The 19871-nt window shown below is 53.8% G+C and overlaps 1 protein-coding gene across 1 annotated transcript in view; it reads right to left on the reverse strand.

The window, feature by feature from the left end:
• The window catches only part of PDE2A (phosphodiesterase 2A), a 93177-nt gene extending 83129 nt beyond the window's left edge, over positions 1-10048 (reverse strand). The window contains 1 exon segment of the mRNA XM_055320572.1: positions 9433-10048. Within this exon segment, the coding sequence (XP_055176547.1) occupies positions 9433-9503 (71 nt within the window). The 5' untranslated portion in view covers positions 9504-10048.
• Positions 10049-19871: the final 9823 nt, after the last annotated feature.

The raw sequence follows: 19871 nt of genomic DNA on the forward strand, positions 1-19871 counted from the left end.
CACCTCCGTTCTTTTTCTTCTTTGACAGCGTCTGTGGGGCAGCCCTTTATTTGTGGCTCTGGCTCTCAGATCTACAGCACTCTCCCAGCCCCCTGGGCTTCACAGATGCTAGTCCAGAGTACCTCAACATGCCCTGTCTCTTCCCCTTCATCCTGCCCCATCTCCACAATGGTTCCTTCATCAAACTGCCTTTAACGAAACTGCATAAATATGTCATCTGTTTCCCCTCTACAAAACAGTGTGAGCTCCTTGAAGGATTGTTGAGGTGATTAAAAGAGATAATTTGAAAAATATAAGGGACACTCTGTAATTATTAGTTCTCTCCATCTAACCCCCAGACTGCACCCTACTTGGAGTTTTAAGATGACTGAATTCTCTGGCGTGGGAAGGATGCCTGCTTCTCTCCTCTTCTACCCAATCCCTGCCCAGCCCACAGCACCAGGGAGCCTCAGCCCCTGTGCCACCCAGAGCCCAGTTCTGAGCCTCCCGTGCCCCTCCAACCCAAGAGCCCACCATAGCTCAGCCCAAAGGAAGCTAGCTGCCCATCTATCTCCCTGTCTGCTCCCTCCATGCCATGGCCAGTGAGGCTGTTGTCTCCTACCCATCACACTCTCAGCTCCACTGGTGTCTTCAAATCCAGCCCCCCTGCCTCCAATCCCAAACTTCCAGGAGGACAATGTCTCTCCTTTCCCAGGGAAGGGAATCTTCCTGCTTCCAGCTTCCCAAGCCACCAGGAAAAGTGCGGTGGGGCTCAAACTTGCCCACGCTGAGTCGGCTGAGGCGTGTCCTTCTTTGGCTCCTCCATGACAGCTATAGCTTAAAGAGACTTCAGGGAGTTTACAACCAACTTTTCTGCTAGGGAAGTCTCATCTGCAGTTTCCCTAACCAGGCTGCCCAGCCCCCCTGTTCACACCTCCCTGCACCATGGACAATGGGACTGCCCTGCCCCCTCGCATTGAGCCAAGCTGGGCTTCCAGGAATCCTCCACTGCCCCAGCACTGTTTCAGTACTAAGAGCCCAAGGAGGGAATAGAGGAAAAGCCTTGAATGTTAGAAGAGTAAAAACCTAAAAATGCATCTGATGCAAAGCTGAGGCCCCTCCCCCCTGGTCCCACTCCACTGCTGGACTCCTCTCCATGGAATTTCCATTGCTTCGGGAATGACAGACTTCACAAGTTCTCAGGAGGAGTCTCACAGCAGGCAGATGCTCTGGTACAAACTTCAAAGGCAGCATCTGAGGCCTAGGAGGAGTAGAAATGCCCAGGTGCAGGAGAAGGGCTTCATGCCACAGAACTGGATCTCTACTTTGAGCTCTCCATCTGCTCCAGAGGCTGGACAGAGAGAGGCCTTCTAGGCCAGACACACCCCTCTCTGTGCTCCAAGACTTGCCATCTCACTCTGGATCCTGCTATGTGATGCTGAGTCAATCATTACTCCTCTCTGGGTTTCAGGATTTGTATCTATAGAAAAGGACTGGTCTGGGAGTCCCTGAAACTCTCCTAGTGGGGTGCAGGAATGGCCATGCCCAGCATCTCCATGTGACAGCCTGGATCCTGGTTAGTCCGACCTGAGCCTGAATACAAAGACACCATGTTCCTCTAGGGCCCTCACTGACTAGAAGGGGGTCCTAGAGTCTCCTGAGGGAAGCCCAGCCTCACACGTGACAGCCTCTCCAGCCCTTGTCTCTATCGTCAGACAGATGGGACTCAGGAGAGAAAGCGTTGAGTATCCAGACCTTGGGCATGGCTTTGCTGGGTCAGCAGAGCAGGGTCATGCGCCTTCCCACACATTCACTCACCCAGGCCTTTACACTGAAACACAGATACCCGTATACATGGAGATACACACCCACATACAGTTTTATTAGAACATATGTACCTAATACTGTACACAGAGGTGCCCACACTCACATACACATAACCATTTACCAATAATTAGCCATAAAAATGGACACTCATATATTCACACATATGAATATGTCCACACTTTTATACACTGACCCACACACTCTTATACTTTCACACCCATATACATACATATACAGCTGGAAGCTCATATTCCTGTTCACACACACACACACACACACACACACACACACACACAGAAACACAAATAAACCAATCGGTCTTATCCCTCATCTCAGGATCAAGCAAATCACAATCCAGTAGAAACCCAGACTCCAACTGCAATGTCAGTCTAGATCTGTTTCCAAATCTAAACTTGTTCTCGAACTGTGAGGAAAAAATACGTGTCTGTCTTTGCTATGTGGGGTCCAGTCCCTCCTCAGCCCTCCTTCCTCCCTATGCCATGTCAGCAGTGCCCTCTCATCCCGGCCTCAGTGGGAGTGATGAACAATGGGCTACTCTTCCTCTGCCCTTCATCCCTGCTCCTTGCCCAGCCCCTTTCTCCCTCTGGCCTTTCAAACACAAGGATGATCTGGGCTGCCACCCCGCTGTGACAGCAACCCCTGTTGGAGACAGGTGGTATTACAGCACAGCTCTATGGTACACAGTCTTCACTCCCCAGGCTGGGGTAGAGGGGAGCAGAGTAGAGGGAGGAGGAAAAAGAGGAAAAGGAAGAGGAGGAGCAAGGTACTGGAAGTACCATGGATGAACTTGAGAAGTCTCAGGCTGTTTTGTTTCTCCAACCCTAACCATTCAGCCCAGACAGCAAGATCAATCTTCCCAAAGTCCAGCTCTAATCAGGCCCTACCCCTGCTCCAAACTCTTGGGAAGATCCTGGTGGGTCATGATAAGAAGTCCAAATTCTCAGGGTGCCTGGATGGCTCAGTGGTTGAGCATCTGCCTTTGGCTCAGGGTGTAATTCTTGGGTCCTGGGGTTGAATTCCATATCAGGCTCCCTGCGTGGAGCCTTCTTCTCTCTCTGCCTCTCTCTGTTCTCTCAAGAATAAATAAATAAAATCCTAAAAAAAAAAAAGTCCAAATTTTCAGCCTGGAATTGGTTGTCTGGGTTCCGCCTAGTTCACTTCTTAGGCTCATACCCCAAGGGACTCAGTCTTTGCCTTCTGTCCCCGAGTCAGGTCTTTTTTTATATATATATATATATGTATTTTTTAATTAATTAATTAATTTATGATAGACATAGAGGGAGAGAAAGGCAGAGACACAGGAAGAGAGAGGAGCAGGCTCCATGCTGGGAGCCCGACGTGGGACTCGATCCCGGGACTCCAGGATCGCACCCTGGGCCAAAGGCAGGGGCTAAACCGCTGAGCCGCCCAGGGATCCCGAGTCAGGTCTTTTTAACTCTGTTCCTCTGCTGAGATGTCTAGTTGTATCTTGCCTGTCCTTCAATGCCTGGCTTTTGCCCTTCATGGGAAGAGCAGAAACTTTGGGAGTGGGCAGACATGTGCTCCAAAAGTCACCGGCTGAATGCCTCTGGGCAAGTTATTTCCCCTCTCTGATCCTCTGTTTCTTCACCAGAAAACAGCAGTCTCTTGGGTTTGTAGTGAGGATTAAATGAGATCATAGATGTGAAAACAGTGCTCTGGAAGCTGTAAACTTCTGTGTGAATGCGTGAAGAGTCCTAATTATGGCTTAATCCCTTTATCCCTACCCCCACCTGCCTTGCCCAACACACAGCAGCCTGAGTGGTCCCCGAGGGAGGGATCGACACTTCTCCACCTTTGGGCCCTGCATCCCCCAGCCCATCTCGGCAGCAGGGTGTGCATTTGGACGCAAGGAGGCCAGACTAAGTATGCTTACTGCAAATTCATGCCAGACTACAACTCCCAGAATGACTCACAGATTGCTCTGGGTGTGGCCACTGGCTTAACCCCTTCCTCTTTAAGCCCCTTCCTTCACTGTATCCTCTGGGGGTTAGTCCCTGGCCAGTCAGGGCAGCTTAGGGAGGTAGTCACATGTCTCTGAAGGCCCTCAGCCCCTCCCACAGAGCAAACACTTCTCACCATTCCCACCACAACTCCATTTCAGACCTCTTTGTGTCTCCCACACGATGACAGCTTCTGGGCTCTTAGCTCTGGTCTCTCCTTCTCCAGGCCCCCACCAAATCTTTCTAAAAGTGTAGGTGAGTGTGGGTGGTTTATAATGGCAACAGCTAACCTTTATGAGCACCTGCTGCATGCCTGCCACTAAGCTCTCCACTTCCAGATTCTTCGCAGCCATCCTGCCAGGAAAGTATTAATATTCCCACTCCACTATTCACACGGGGTTCAGAGAAGGTAAATAGCTTGCCCAGGACTACATAGCTACAGCATAGTGGTGCTGATGTTTGAAGCTCCACCCATCTACCACCTTTTCTATTCTATTCTCAAAGCCTGGGGTGGCTCAGTTGGTTAAGTGTCTGCCTTTGGCTCAGGTCATGATCTGGGAGTCCGGAGCCCTGGAATGGAGCTGACATTGCCATCGCCATCGCCATCAGGCTCCCTGTTCAGCGGAAGTCTGCTTCACACTCTCCCTCTGCTCCTCCCCCACTTGTGCACTCTTGCTCTCTCTCAAATAAATAAATTTTTTAAATCTTAAAAAAAAAGAGTCAGAACCCAGAAACCTCAAGGTCCACGTATTTCAGCAACTACACTGTTGGGAAGTCCTCCCAGATGCCTGACTTAAATCCCTTCTGCTGCACCAGGCCCCAACTGTCTCCTGTTTTTCGGGGAGGGCAGTGAGAAGGGTGACTTCAGGGAATCCGAGAAGTGGGTCACGTCACTGGGGACCTGGCCTTTCCCAGGGAGTGGGCAGTCGAACAATGGGAGATAAATGTGTTGAAAACATCCGTTACTAAATATATCAACTTCCCGAGAGGATGGGGGTGCTGACAGGGAGCCTGTGGCCCCTAACCTTGAGGCCACAATCTTGTGGCTCAGAGAAGCTGGGGCACTCAAAGCAGCAGACAAGGCTGTTCTGGCTGTCCTGGGGGCTGGGGCAGAGGGGGTGGGAGGCAAGCATGGAAGGGGGCGATGTCTCATCCTCTCAGACAAAGCTGCCAAGCCCAGGCTGGCTCATTTGCATATTATTTTGCATTCATTTGCATGGCACTTTCTGGAAGGGGTTCACATTCAACTGCTGCCTTTCCCCCATTTTCAGGGTCTCTGTTCACTGAAAACGCCATTCTTAAGCAAGGAGGAGCCCTTCAGCAGCCCTGATGGGGTGCTGGGAGAGCAAGAAGTTGCAAATTCCTAACAATGCCTACATGTTAAAGCTGTGGGGGTGGGGGGGGGCACCTAGGCTATGGAAAGTGTTTCTTGTAGTCTAAGTCTAGCCCCAATCCTCTCACTTCTCTGTCTCTGTCCAGGCCTCCTCCTACCCTTGCACTTTACGCTTAGGCCACTCTGAACCCCTCCAGTCCTCACATAAACAAAACCATGCTTGCTCTCAAGACCTTGCACAAGGCTTTGGCTCTTCCTGGAGCTGTCAGTTCTGTCTGAAGAAGTGACTCTTCCTTCTAAGGCCAGCCCCAATAGCCTCTCCTCTTAAAGACCTTCCCCAGACACTAGCAGAGGTGGGGGGGGGGGACCCTGGGCCTTCCTCCATGTGACCATTGCTCTGTCCCGCTCCCCACAAAGCTGGTATGTTTGGTTGGGTAGCATGGCAGTAAATATCTGCTGAATGAATGAACTGATCCTGATCTCCCTTCTGTCTCTCTCAGCCCCTGCCATCCCCCTCTCCCTGGATGACATCACTCACCTGCAGGAGGGGCAGGGCTGGAGAGGGCCTGTCTCTAATTCCCCTTTCTGTCCTGGAAGACTTCCCCCTCATGCCCACAGCCCACTCTCAGAAAGCCAGGAGATTCCACACTCCTCTGTGCTGGTAGGAAGTTCTTCCTATTGTCTATCCTCACTCCCTTTCTTAGCTATTATTTTTGGAGAGGGGTCAGGGACCACTCCATCTCAGTTTTACCATATGTGTGTGAATAAAGGCCCACTCTCTGCCCAGGATGTGTTCATACCATTCCTGAACCATTATGCCCCAGCTTGGCCCTACTTTTAGTGACCCAGGATGGAGAAGGGACACAAGGCCAAGTAGCCAGGCCCTATAGAGGAGTCCAGGACAAACATAACACTCCAAGGGAAAGGTTGCTCAATAGGAAAGGGATGAGCAGCCCCTCCTAGGGGGTATGTAAGCAGAACTGGATAGATCCTAGGCAAGTTGCAGAGAGGAGTAAAGCTACTGCTAGAATGTGGCTCAGATGCTCTACATGTTCTCTCCCGCTGGGAGGCTGCACTGAGCCCAGGTATCCAGCCCTGTGCTGGGAAGCATGAGGAGATGGCTCCTGCCTTAGAGGAGCTCCTTCACTAGCTGGGTAAGGACCTCGCACACAGAGGCATCATGGGGGAAGGCCGAGTCTGGGCCACAAGCTTGATGCCATACTATCGGGGAGACTCCTGGGTGGGTCACAGAGTCAGAAGGAGGGGAAACTGAGGAGGGCTTTCTAGGGGAGGCTTCCTATTCAAAAGCTTTTCCTTAGCAAACTAGTCCTATGAAGAGAAGGCCAAGCCCCTTCACTTGGCATTTGAGAGTCTACAGAATCTGGCCCTTCCTGTCTTCTCTTCCTCCTCTCCACTCCCTTCTTGCTCCCACCAACCCAAACTCTTTCTGTCCCTTGATCACATAGCACTTTATCACATCTACCCACCTTCATGTACTGTCCCCTCTGCCCCTCCCCACACAGGCCATTCCCATCTATCCTTGAAGGTGCAGCTCAAGTGTCTCCTCCTTTGAAGCCCTGGCTTGGTGCGGGCTCCACAGTTCATGGGGCTTCCCTCTGCACAGCACTGTTCCCACTGCAAGGTTGTATGTTTCCACTCCTGCCTCTCTCATCAGACCAGCAGTCTCCAAGAGCAGGGTCTGGGGCTGTGTCCATTCTGGTCCCCCAGTGACCAGGCCAGCAGGCACTGAGCATGCATTGCAAAGTTGCTGTTGAGTGAATTAATGAACGAATAAGCACAAAAATCCAGGACGGGAGCATGCTGAGTGGGTAGGTTGTATAGGCCCGAGCAGCAGGAGCCAGGGAGTGCAGGCCTGGCTTGACAGCAGGCCGGCTCAGGGTGAGACTCCCAGGCCATTAAGACTGAAGGCGGGTACTGCTGGGCGCTCTGCCTCCCCTATTTGGCTAGATCCCAGCCAAGCCATCAGGAGTCTCTGGGGACCCGAGGCTAGAGTGGGAAGCAGAGAGGCAGGAGCTGTTTGGTGGGCTGGGGCAACTGGGGGCTGCAGAGAGGATAAAGGCGATTAACCCTCACTGAGCCGACCCAGCTCAGGCAACCAACAAGTCCCCTGCGGGGCCTGAGGAAGAAGACTGAGGCTTGCATCTGATGAAGAGCTTCAGCCCTGGCCTTGTAGCCAGAGGAGGTTGACAAAGCCACAGCCTCAGTTTCCCTGTCTGGGAAGAGTCGACTCCATAATTTCTAACCCTCTGCACCCTGGCTGGAAACCCTCTGGGGTCCTCTTCTGCTACCTTGTTGGCCTGAGCTTTCCAAGAGCTTTCCCCTCCAACATCCTGACAATCTGAAGTCCTGCCACTGAGTCCAAGCCCAAGTCACCTTGACATTCCCCATCTCATTGTCTTTCCCATGCCCTCCAATTTCTTCCTTCATCTGCTCCCTTGGTCCACCAGGTTCCAGACTTCCCTGATGCCCACACTGGCATGGCCTCCACCTTGTCTCCTTGCCCCATCTTTCTCTTCCAGTTCAACCTTGACGGTACCACTGAGGCAGCTTTCTAAAACCCAAACCTGATTCTGTCCCCACCACAGAGAATCTTCTCAAGCTCCCTAGAGCCCTCAGGATAAAGCCCAAGAGGTCTGGAGTTCAAAGTCCTATAGGATGTGGCTGCTGCCTACCCCTTCAGCCTCTTCACTGCTCCAGGTACATGCCCCATCCCCACCCAGGGCCTTTGCTTGTGGTGCACCCACTCCACCCCCACCTGTTAGCTTGATCTTGATCTTTATACTTAATTATTCTCAAGCTATTTTATGTCTAGGAAGCTTAGGAGGCCCCAGAGGGCAGAGCCATTATTGCCTATTTCTTTTCTTCATCTCCCCACAGGGTGCAGAATGAATTGTCCTGGGCTCACAGAGGTGGTCGCACATTCAGCCACCCCCGCCCTGCCTCAGTGGGCCACAGTGTCCCAGCTGTGTCTTCAACCACTAGGGGAAGGAAACATCCACCTACACACAGTTGGATGAATACACACACAGATACACACATACACATACACCAGCCACACAAGCACCAATATAGACTCATGTCCACCAGCACCATGATCACACGCCCACACCCACTTATACTAACAGACATCCACATCTACACACACACGTACACACACAGCTCAACACTAATATACACACACTAGCAAGAACACAAACATGAGTGTACATGGAATCAAACAATACATTCAATATTGAGTCACTCTTTTGCAGATGTAGGCACACATATTAACATGCATGCCAACATACAAACTCAAACTAACACACATACACACCTACACACAATGTAACCTGCACTCACACTTATAGAGATGAACACTTTCAGTCACACAGGATTACTCACACATCCTGACAGGCTGCTGCACATCCAACCAAGGACTCCACAGACCCCTGCCCACCCCACATGCCACCTCGCACATCACACATGTACACACATACACATACCTTCCTGTGCAGGCACAGATTTGCACCTCCACTCACTTGGAGACACACGTCACTTGTCCCTGACGTTGGCAGCTCTCAGATGGTAGAGGGGCACTTCCACGGAACCCCCTACTCCACTCACCTGCACAAGTACCCCCCAAATGTGGACACACATGAGGCTGGTGCACAGAGGCCTCATTCAACCAGCCATGGCTCTCTCTGGGACAGGTGTTTTGGGGGTAAAGTTGCCTAAACTGGTGGCTATGAATCCCAATCTCATGAAAGGCAATTGCCCCAGACTCTCTTCTGTTTCAGTGCCACTTACTCGTTCATATTCATGTTTGTTTTCTCCCTCCCTCATTCTCTCTCTTTCACACGTGGGAGTGCGGGCACATGGAAACACACCACACACAACACACACACAACACACACACACACGCACACGCACACACGTGGTCCCAGACGTCTCATCCTTCTCCAGGGTTCTGAATCAGTTTATCTCAGCCCCCCAGAGCTCCTTGGAACTCCCTGCAGACCTCCCCTACCCCCAGCCCTTGAAAGGATAATTAGGTTCATTACCAACCCCTCCCCCAGCCCCTTCTATGGGACCCTAGCCCCATCACCCTCTAGGTTGATGCCAGACACCCCCAACGCTGTGCAGAGGCCCCCAGGCTATAGTCCAGCAACCGGCACCCAGGAACAGGATCGATCCTCCCACGTGGCTCAGCTCCACGCCAACCCCGGCTCCTCACAGGCACTCCCAGGTCCCCGGTTCATGGTGCTTCTTGCAGTCGCTCACCCAAGCCTCCAGCCCCTCAATAGTACTCACGGCTCAGCCGGTCGCGCTGCCGGGTACTGCTGGCTCCTGCAGAGGATGGAGTGGCCGCATGCCTGCCCCATCGCTCCTCATCGTCTGCCTCCCCAGCCAGACTAAGGTGGCACCTCGCCCTGTCCACCCTGCCCGGGGTTCCAGGCAGGGTGCCTGGCCCGGTAGGCACGGGGACCAAGAGCGGTAGCCTGTCCCCAACTCAGCCTGGACTCAATACCCCAATCTCGTGCTGCTGCTGCCCCAGTTGCTTCCACCTCTCCTGCTGCCACTGCCTCTGCCGCTAGGCTGGCTCTGGGAGGAGGTTGGAGCAGGTCTGATAATGCAGAAGGGGGAGGGAGGAGGGAGGAGGAACAGAGAGGCCCAGACAGAGAGGGAGAGAGGGAGGGAGGGGTAGGGAGAGACTCTGGCTGGGAGAGGAAAAGAAAGACTCTCACACAGAGGAAAGGACAGAGACAGAGAGAAACAGACAGGAAAGAGAGAAATACATGAAAGAGAGAAGAGAGAGATCAGAGCCTCAGAGAGATCAAGATGGAAATATAGAGAGATCAGAGAGGCATAGGGAAAACACACACAGAGGAACAAAGAAAAGAAAAGGGGGGGGGGAAGCAGAGATGAGAGATAGAGGAAGAGAGAGAGGAAGAGAGGAAGAGAGAGAGAGAGAGAGAGAAGCAAAGGAGGCCAGGGAGGTATGAGGATGGATTTACACAATGCAGAGTACAATGGGAGCTGGGGATGAGGAGCAAATGGATGAGACCCAGACCCTGCGGTACCCCATTACAGAGGCCCTCAGGATCAAGGGACACTTCTGCATCCTTCTGAAGTATGGCAGGGCCAGGCCTCCAGGCAGAACCAGCTCCTCTGGGCTCCCTTACAGAGTTTGTATTATGTCCTGGGGTGCATGGAGCTGTGTACACAGGGGCTCTGGGTGCTTTTGCTAATGGCCTTTGGACTCAGAGCCTTGTCACAGAGTCCACTTTTGGTGGCTCTCTTTAGCTGGGGCACCGTGGGACCTGATGCTGAAGCATGCACTTTTTTTTAAATTTTATTTTTAACTAATCTCTATAACCAACATGGGGCTCGAACTCACTGCTCCAAGATCAAGAGTTACATCCTCGGGGCACCTGGGTGGCTCAGTGGTTGAGCATCTACCTTTGGCACAGGGAATGATCCTGGGGTCCGGACCAAGTCCCACATCAGGCTCCCCACACGGAGCCTGCCCCTCCCTCTGCCTATGTCTCTGCCACTCTCTCTGTCTCTCTCATGAATAAATAAAATCTTTAAAACAAACAAGAGTCACATGCTCTATGGAATGAACCAGCCAGGTGCCCAGAAGCATGCACTTCTACTAGGAGTTGTGGGCACCCAGGCCACAGCCTGCCCACTTGGTTTTCACTGTCCACAGACTATCTGCATGGGAGAAGTCCTGCTGGACCTCTGCTCTGTTGCCAGAGAAGACTCCTCAGGAGGGAGCATTAAGCCAATGGAATGGGCTCATTTTAGCAATGGGACAGGTAGGGAGCTGTCTCAGTAGAGTCTTTGGACAGAAAAGAAAAAGCTCCACACTTCGAGGCAGGAAATAGGGGTTCAATGCTGGCTCCTCCACCAACTTATTCATTCATTCACAAACACCTACCATTAGCCAACTTCATTAGATGTGACTCAGACTGTTCTTTGCCTTGGAGCAGCACCCAGTCAAGGTGTATGTGTGTGTGTGGGGGTACAACTTGTAGTATGATGGAAGCACAGTCTGTAGTGCCCAAAAAGGGCCGCTGACTTAGTTGGGGAATGGTGAGCTTTTCTGTAAGAGAGGATACCACTGGGTCTTAAAGGGAGGGGACCCAGGAGAAGGGGTTGTACTCTAGCCGACAGGGACTAGGTGTAGCCCTCACCAATAACCTCACCTCTGACCTGTGGCTTTGGAAGTTTCAGGAAAGAAAATATGAGAAAGCTTTTGCTTCCCACTGTGGCTCCAGAAGGTAGAATTTCAGACCTCTGAAAGCTCTGGCCACACTGTTTTCTCAGCCTGACTCATACCTGGGACCTTCTTGCTTCATGCCTGCCAGCTAGGAAGGCATTTTTCAGGTCCAGAAAGCCCCGACCCTGGACCATGTCCAGGCTTGGCCTCTCACAGTTCCCCTTCACACCCCGAAGAGCCTGGCAGTAAGAAGCTGAGTCAGAGGTGTTTAAAGGAGGGCACCTCCCAGGCACAGGGGAAGCAGGTGCTTTGAGGCCTCACCTACCCCTTAGCCTCCTCTCTGCCCTCCCACTCTGGAAACGATGGTGGAGGCCTCATCTTCAGAAATCTCCTGGGAATAAACTCAAGCAAGTCAGGTAGGAGGGAAGGTCTCCTCCCATCCTACTGCCACACCAGACTCCACATCTGACCCAGGAGTAAGGAGCGTGCAGGAACGAGGCACAATATCCAGGACTCCTGTGTACTCAGGTACTCCAGGACTTAGAGCCCAGGCAGGTGGAAGTTCAAATCCCAGCTCTGCCATGCACCCTGGGCAAGTTATTTAATCTCTCTAAACTTCAATTTAGTTTTCTCATTCAAAAGGAGAGGTCACAATTTCCAAGCTCAGAGAGTTGTAAAGCTTTGGAAATGCCTGTCAAGTCCGGGTAAAGTCTTCCTCCCATCTCTACCCTGAAGAGGTTGACTGGATGGCGCTGAGAGGGAGTAACGGCCTCAGATCTTGGGGTAGGGGCTCCTGTAGCGCGGTGCCCGGATGGCGGGGCGTGCTTCTGCAAGGGGAGAGGGCCAAGGCGTCCCTCCGCGGGCGCGGCAGGAACCCCAGGCCCCCGGGCGCGCCGCAGGCCCCGCCCCCGCCCCAGGCCCCGCCCCGCCGCAGGCCCCGCCCCGCCCCGCCGCAGGCCCCGGCCGCTCTCCCGGGTGCTGATCCGGGCGTGCCGCGCTCACGGGCCCTGGCCCTGGCCCTGGCCCTGGCCCTGGCCCCGCCGCCGCCCCCGCCCCCGCCCCCGCCCCGCAGACACTGGTTTTCGCTAGTCGGGGGAGCTGGCGGGAGGGGAGAGGAAGCTGGGAGGCGGGGGGCTGCCCAAAGGGACGGGAGGACGCAGCCTCTGGGATCCAGCCTCCGCCCTGCGCCCACGGCCTCGCGAGCACTGCAGGCTCCAGCTACCTCCTCGCTGCCAAAGAAGGCGGCTTCTGCTCAGAGCCCTCGCCCGCCCCCTTCCTGCGCGGCTGCTTCCCTCCCACCTTCCAGACGGCCCCTCCTGCGTCTCTCTCGCTGGCTCTTCCTCCCTTTGCCCCCTCAACATGGGTGCTCCTCGCAGAAGCACCGGGCCCTGTCTCTCCCCTTTCTCCACCCCACCGCCAGGGAGCTTGGAGCCTTCCCCTGACGCACTGACTTCAGTGACCCTCCAGCCCTCCGAACAGGCTGCCTCCTGGGCATCTGCGGGGCCTCCCAGAGGCCCCTCGCACTCAAATATTCAACATCTAACCTGTCTTTTGTTTCTATCAAAGGCATTAGCAAAGTTCTAATTCTGTCTGGAAACTTCAAAGTCGCTTTGCCTCTTCCTTCTCCTGCACTTCCTATGTCAACTCTGTCACTGTCAATTGTCCCTCCGTAATTCTCTCACATCTGTCCACTGCCTCCATCCCTCGGGCCCAGCTGAGTGCACCCGCCTCTGGTCTTTCTCCAGCCCCCTGCCCCAATTCAGCTCTATTCCACTCCACGCTGCACGGGGCACTGACTATCTAGCTGGTCATGTAACCCTTTTTCAAAACCCTTGCATGGCTCCCCAGCGCCTTCAGGATAAAGGACAAGTTTCTTAGCCTGGTATTTGAAGTCGCTCATGTTCGGACCTGACTAATCAATCTCCATCCCCTGCTCCACACAGAGCAAGGTCTATTCCCTAAGCACAGGTCAGTTCTTTCTCCCTCCTTGACTTGGTGCCATCTGGTTCCCAGCCTCACTTCCCTCTTTTCTCCACTCATCCCAAATCCTGGCTTAGCCTCCTTGGATCAGCTCAGCACACACCCTCTCCTCACCCACAGGGGACAGGGTAGGCAGGAGGGATCTGTGGGTTCTGGGCTGAGAAGCCTTTGGCTACCTCCCTCTTCCCACATCATCTGTCCCACCTTTCACCCCTGCACAGGGTCACCTCATTTCCTCTACTAGATCACACTTTTCTCAAGGACAGGCCAAGTCCTATTCACCTCAGCCCCAGCCCCCAGGCTTTGGGTGGCCTCACCAGGTACGAGTGAGAAATGTTGAGGAAAGTAGGAAGGAAAGAAACACAGGTGAATATGGAAGGGAGACAGTGCTTGAGCTCAGGGCAGGATTGCATCAGAGCAAGTCCTCAATAAAAGGCTGCATGTGGATGTGGGGACACAGGTGGTTCCCACTGCCCTACTCTGTGGGAACCAGTCCCCACCCTGACCCAAGGGCAGGCTGAAGCCACAGAGGACCCCTCAGCCTTCTTGGGGAAAGGCTGGTAATTGACAGAACATGGATTTCACAGAGGCTCCGCCTGAAAACCCCTGGGTGACTCCCTCTGGCTGGGAGCCAAGATGGGCCCACATCTGGGTCTTGGCAACTGAAGCCCAGGGGTGGGGGGAGTGGGAAGCTTGGAGCCACCTCACAGTGCTTCTCTGCCTTCCCCTCAGCCAGGAAACTGCCACTTGGGACTCTAAGGACAATGGCTCCTCTTGTCTTTGTCAAGGAGCCTGGCATAGCTCCGTGTCTTCACACTAAGCACAGACCCATCACAGCACAGGTGACAAAGGAATAAAAAACTACAAAGGCTCCAGAACAGCTGTAAGGTGGTGTGGTTTCTTCAACACCTCAGGAAGATGGCTTTGGGGACCCAAAACTGAGGGTTGAAGCACTGTGTGGGCCTGCTTCAGGTCCAGGATCAGTCAGAGCTGCCCTATAAAAGAAAGGGTGACCTCACACGGGGGTAGTAAGCTCCCCCATTGGGCAGGGGAATAAAGTGGTGAAGCAGATGGCCAGTTCAGAAAGGGGTGAGGCAGTCAAAATTCAGCCCCTCAACCCGGAACCTAGTGACCCTTCCTGTTTCCGTAGCCCTGTAGATTTCGGGGGGTGGGTGCTGAGCTGGCCCATGGAGGGTGAGCTTGAGATGGACAAAAAAAAGGAAGAGAGGGAAGTCAGCCTGGGACAGAGGTAGACCAGACGCTTTGAAGTGTCTTCTGCCTAAGGTCGAGGTCATCTCCAGGAATATGGCCCAGGCAGCACAAGGTGTCAGAGCCAGTGGAATCCCATTCCTTATGGTGCAGGGGGGGAAACAAGGGGGCAGAAACATGCCCAGGCCCCACAGTGAGTAAAAGGCAGGGCTACACCTAGCACCAGTGAGTCCCGGCCACTGCCCTACTCCACTACCTCCTCTTCTTTGTAATCTTCCAGCTCTCCCTCCTCCTCCTCACTTCTTCCACCAGGCACAGGTCTAGGAAAGAAGGCTGTGGATACAGTCCGTGGTGGAATTTCAGCAGGGATAGGTCAAAACAGAAGTGGCCCCTGGGGCTTCACACTCTGGGGAAGGTTTTGCTCTCCCTGGGGTTTTGGCCCCAGCTCCCTCACCTCCACCACCCTCCAATGCAGCACACCAGGATCCTCCTCCCAGGGGGCCCTGAGCTGCCCACTCAGCCCTAATCTACCTCTTCCCCCTTAACTCCCCGCACCTGAGCGGGGGCGGGAGGGGGTGTGACTCAGTGGGATAAAGGCAGCTGCTATATTTGAATGATTACATAAGGCAGGAGGGAGGCAAGTGCACTGTGCCTCCATCAAGGTCGGTAGACAAGCTAAGGCTGGGCACAGGAGCCAGGGTCTCCTCCCTCCAGCACACAACTCCAGCCTGGGCTTGGACAGGTGGAAGGGCCTACGAGGTCCTGGGATTTGTGAGCTTGCTTTGCTGGACTGTGAGGGAGGTCTTCCCTAGGGCTGACCACACAAGAAGGGCTCTGTTCCCTCTCCATCTTCTTAGAAAAATACCCGCCCTGGCTTCTAGAAACCCTGAGGCCAAACTAAGACGAAGCTCCAGATCCTCCCCGTAAACTCTCTCCAGAAGGAAAGACAGAACTGAAAACACGGTCTGTCGCTGATTTAGAAAAAGAGTTCTTGCTGGGGAGGACACCAGGCATGAAGCTTTGGCTCACCTGCGCCACCTGGAAGGACCTGTGTTCCTTCTCAGCCACACCACTTATTAGTCACCTGACATTGTCAAGTCCATGCCTTGGTTTCTTCACCTATAAAATGAGAATATCTTCCTCGTGGGGTTTGTTGAAAGGATTAAATGAGAACACATGCAAAGCCTTAGCCCAGGAGGTGTGGGTACTTCATTGTGGCTTATCAGCATTATCATTTGCATCATTTTCATTGCCAACACTAGGACTGGCTGGAGACCCTCCAGGCTGGAAGTACCCCTTTGCCCCAGGGACTACTGACCTGGGTCAAAGGTGGGAGACCAGAGGAGAGAAGTGATGTCTAAGCCAGGAGCCCGACTAGATGTGCTGTGTTCCCCTAAGCAAGTCCCTGCCCTCTCTGGCTCTCAATCGATAAATGAACCCTCAGCCAATAAAAGACCCAAAGTCCCCAGCTCTGGAGCTCATGTTTGCAAGAGAATCCACCCCCCCACCCCATTGGCGATTAGTGACTTGTGTCACTGGAAGCTGGGATGCGAATACAGATGGTCAGGGTGGGGGTTTCTTGGGCTGGTATGAGCTGGGGGTGGTTGCCAGCACAAGGCTCATCTCCTTAGAGCTGCTTGGCAGTTCCTAGGGGACTATGGGGGGCCCCTAGGAGGAGGAAGGCTGTGCCCACCCAGGCTGTGTTGCCATGACGCTGGTCTCCATGGTGCCAGGCACGCAGCCCTCCCCTTGTCCAGGAGGGACCGGAAGTGACAGGATCTGGAGGCTCAGCCCTTGGGTCCCCTTGGCCTGTCCCTCTGTCTCCATCAGCCCCCCTGAGATCCCCTTCCTGAGGGCCTCAGGAAGGAGGGCAAGGAGGAAGCGTGGTTTCTACCTCTTTTGACAAGAGTACTTCAAATGACTGAGGCGCAGGGAGAGAGACAGGGGTACAGAAAAGTGAAGGATTGAGAAGCTGAGGAGACAGACGGAGAGAAGAAGGGTGGGAAGGAGGACACTGTAGTCAGGGAGTGGGATGTGCCTCCCAGGCTGACAAGTGGTGGGAGGGCTGTCCAGCCCATCTCTTTGGTCTCAGTGTTTTGAGGTGTTTAGTGGTGGGAGGACAGAGTGGAGGAGGAGGAGGAGGAGGGAGCAGGGTGGGGGCAATTTTCCTAGAGAGCTTTATTGTGGGGGCGTTAAGACACGTGCCATATGTGTGTGTCTGAGCATCTGGAAGCGCAGGCTGAGGTGTGCAGGCACCACATGTGTACAGGGCATGAGTGTGTGTGTGTGTGTGTGTGTGTGTGTGTGTGTGTATAGCATGTGTGCGCCTGTGCCACTGTGTCTCCAGGGTGATAAATACAGCAGTAGGAGCTGTAACCAGGGCAGAGAAAGTACGGAAATTTCCACAAGCTGAGAGTGGCATGGGAGAGGGGACACGTTAGGGCTGGAGCAGCTTGGGCTGCTGACCAGGGCACCCTGATCTGGTAGCTCTTCCCTAGCTGGGGGAAAGTGACCTGGGCATAGACACACGGTATAGAGGAACAATACAGAAGAGCTTCCTGAAGGAAGTGTCATACTGGAGGAGAGGTTGGGAGGTTCATGTCAGTTGTACTAATGTGTATATGTGAGACAGACATTCCCCAGATTAGGGCCTGGATCACACTTTGGTCACAAAGCTAGCTAAAGGAATAGGAATTATTCTTGTTCTGGTGGGGGAAGACCCCAAGAAGCCCATTTGACTGGGATGTGGTTACATTTAAGAGACAGGAAAGGCAAAACCCCAACATTAGAGGCATGGGCGACAGGCCCCGGGGCACTAAGCTGCACTCACAAGTGGCTGCTCACTGCAGGGTCACGTCACCTTGGCCCTGGTTCATGCTGGTCCCTCTTCTGAAGATGCCTTGCCCTCTTCACTCCACCTGCAGAAATCTGCTTATCTTTGTAGCCTCGTCTCCTTCTGTGGAGGCTTTCCTGATCGATACCCCTACCACAAGGGCTTCCCCACCCCCAGCACTTATTTATCTGCTTCCCCTCAGTGTCCAGTAAAGCTCTGTCCACAGTAGGGTTGAAGAAGTGCTTGTTGAAGTAAAATATATTGGGCCTGGAGAAGACTCTGGATGCTATGTCTCCCCAGACATGAATGGGAAGGGGATTGTCAAGGGACAGTGCTAGGTACTTTACACTTATTAGCTCATTTAATCCTCCCATTAGTAGGTACTATTAATATCTCCAAAGTAGATGAGAACAGGGAGGATCAGAGACCTCAGGATGTCAGCCAAGGCTCCAGAGCTTATAGATGCGAGTGTCGGCATCTGCCCAGCTGGCTTCCACACCCATGTTTTTCCAAAACAGTGAGCTGTGGGCTCGGGAGCCACCGGAGCATGGGGCCAGATAAGAAGGACTTAGCTCCAGGCCCCCTTCCAATCCCTTGGTTCTGGGGGAAGGAGGAGGCAGGGCCCATCTTCCTCATCAACTTCCTGCAGAACCAGGGATCTCCCGAGGCCCAGAGGCCCTCAAAGCCTGCTGAACACTTTGCAGTCTGGGCAGGTTGAGCAGGAAGGAGGTGGCAGATAGAGAGAGAGAGAGAGAGAGAGAGAGAGAGAGAGAGAAAGGCATCCCCCCTGCATCACCCAGCCCTCTCCCACTTCCCTCCTTCCTCTCTATCCCCAGTGCCCTCACCACCCAGGCTGATTTGCCACAGCCTTCTCTCCCAGGGCTCAATGTGGTCCCCTGTGATCAGGCCCAGACTTGGGTCACCCGGTCCTTCTCTCCCAATACCTCAATCCACCCCCAGCCCAGCTTGCACCCATCCCTACCACGTGTACCTGGCAAGACTTCCAGGTTTCAGGACCATCTTGGGGGCACCTCCTCTTCCAGAAAGCCTCCTTCCTCTCCAAGAGCTGCTCACCACCTCTCAGCAGGTCCAGCTCGAGGCTCCTCACACATCCATCTCTCCCCATCCCTCTCTCTGCTCCCGCCAACCCAACCTCAAATAATATGTGAATAAACCACTCAGGGTCCCAAGAGGCCCCATTTCTAGTAGTCCTTGTCACCAAGACCAGTAGAACCTCCTGCCCTAATCCACTCATCCTACTGTTGTCATTGCCATAATTCATTAAGGTTGAGGCCTGGAGGCTCCTGTTGTAATGTCATTCCTGGTCCCAAGGGAAAGCACTTTAAGTTATCATTAACTCCTTCCCCAGGGGACATAAGGGGCCAATTATAAGTAAAGAGAGCAGAGTTGACATCAGGAGGGATATGGAGGTGGGAATCCCCCTCCCCCAAAAGTGGGATAGAACTGATCTCAGTTCTGATTCAGGAGAGCTCTGTGACCTTGGGCAACTCACCTCCCTTCTCTGAGCTCTTCTTCCTCTGTAAGGAGGAGACAGTGCAGAGAGCACAGGGGCTCTGAGCCACAGTGGATACTTAGAAAAAGGCTGTTCTCTCCTCCTGACTCCTAGATCCTGGGAGTCCAAAGCACTTGGTGTTGCCTTCCAGAATATCACTAGCCTTGGAGTCAAAGGCAGGGCCAGGTCCCACCCCACACTCCAACAGAACAAGGCCTGGTCCAGGACAGCCACACCGGGGGCCTCCAGAACCTGTTCTGGGACCCGCTAGGTTGAGCTATCCGTGGCTGCCCCCTGGTGGCCCAATTCAGTCACTGCAACCAATCCCTGAGCCGGGGCCGGGACACTGGCAGCCTAGCACTGGGGCATTTCCGGTCTCATCCACCCTTTCTGGGCCTCAGAACTAGCTGGTCAGTCCAAGGTCAGATCCAGGGAAGAATTCCAGCCCCTGAGCACTTGGACAACAATCTCGTCCTAGCTGCAGGCAGAGTGGTCAGACTTTCAATCTGTCAGCCTAGCCTGGTGTAGCCCACCCAGGGCAGGGTAAGCGAGGGAGACGCAGGGGCATAGCCCCAGCCTGTGAAGCTGGCCAGGAAACCCATTCCACTCTGGCACCCATCTCCCCTTCTCAAGAGACTGGAACAAGGAACCTGGAGTTCAGGTCCCTCAAGACCCCATCCACACAGGGGCCTGCCCCAGGGCAGGATCATATGAATCACAGGTCACGTGACCTATCTCCACCCCACCCCCCTTTGCCCAGCCCCTACTGGCTGAGGCTAAGGTTGGGAGGTCAGCCCTTCTGCCTGCTGGGCCCCTGGAGAGAGGCTATAATGAGGCTCTAGGCAGAAGGAGGAATGTGGTGTCTGGCACCTTCCCAGGGAGTCCCAAATTGGTCTCTAAACAGCTCGTTATCTCCCCCACTTGCCAGGGCCTCGTCTTGTAGGAGACAAGCAGGCAGTGCCCAGTGAGGGCAGCTTCCTGGTGTAAGG

The sequence above is a fragment of the Nyctereutes procyonoides genome, unplaced genomic scaffold (assembly GCF_905146905.1).
Source record: "Nyctereutes procyonoides isolate TBG_1078 unplaced genomic scaffold, NYPRO_anot_genome, whole genome shotgun sequence".
Taxonomy (NCBI): domain Eukaryota; kingdom Metazoa; phylum Chordata; class Mammalia; order Carnivora; family Canidae; genus Nyctereutes; species Nyctereutes procyonoides.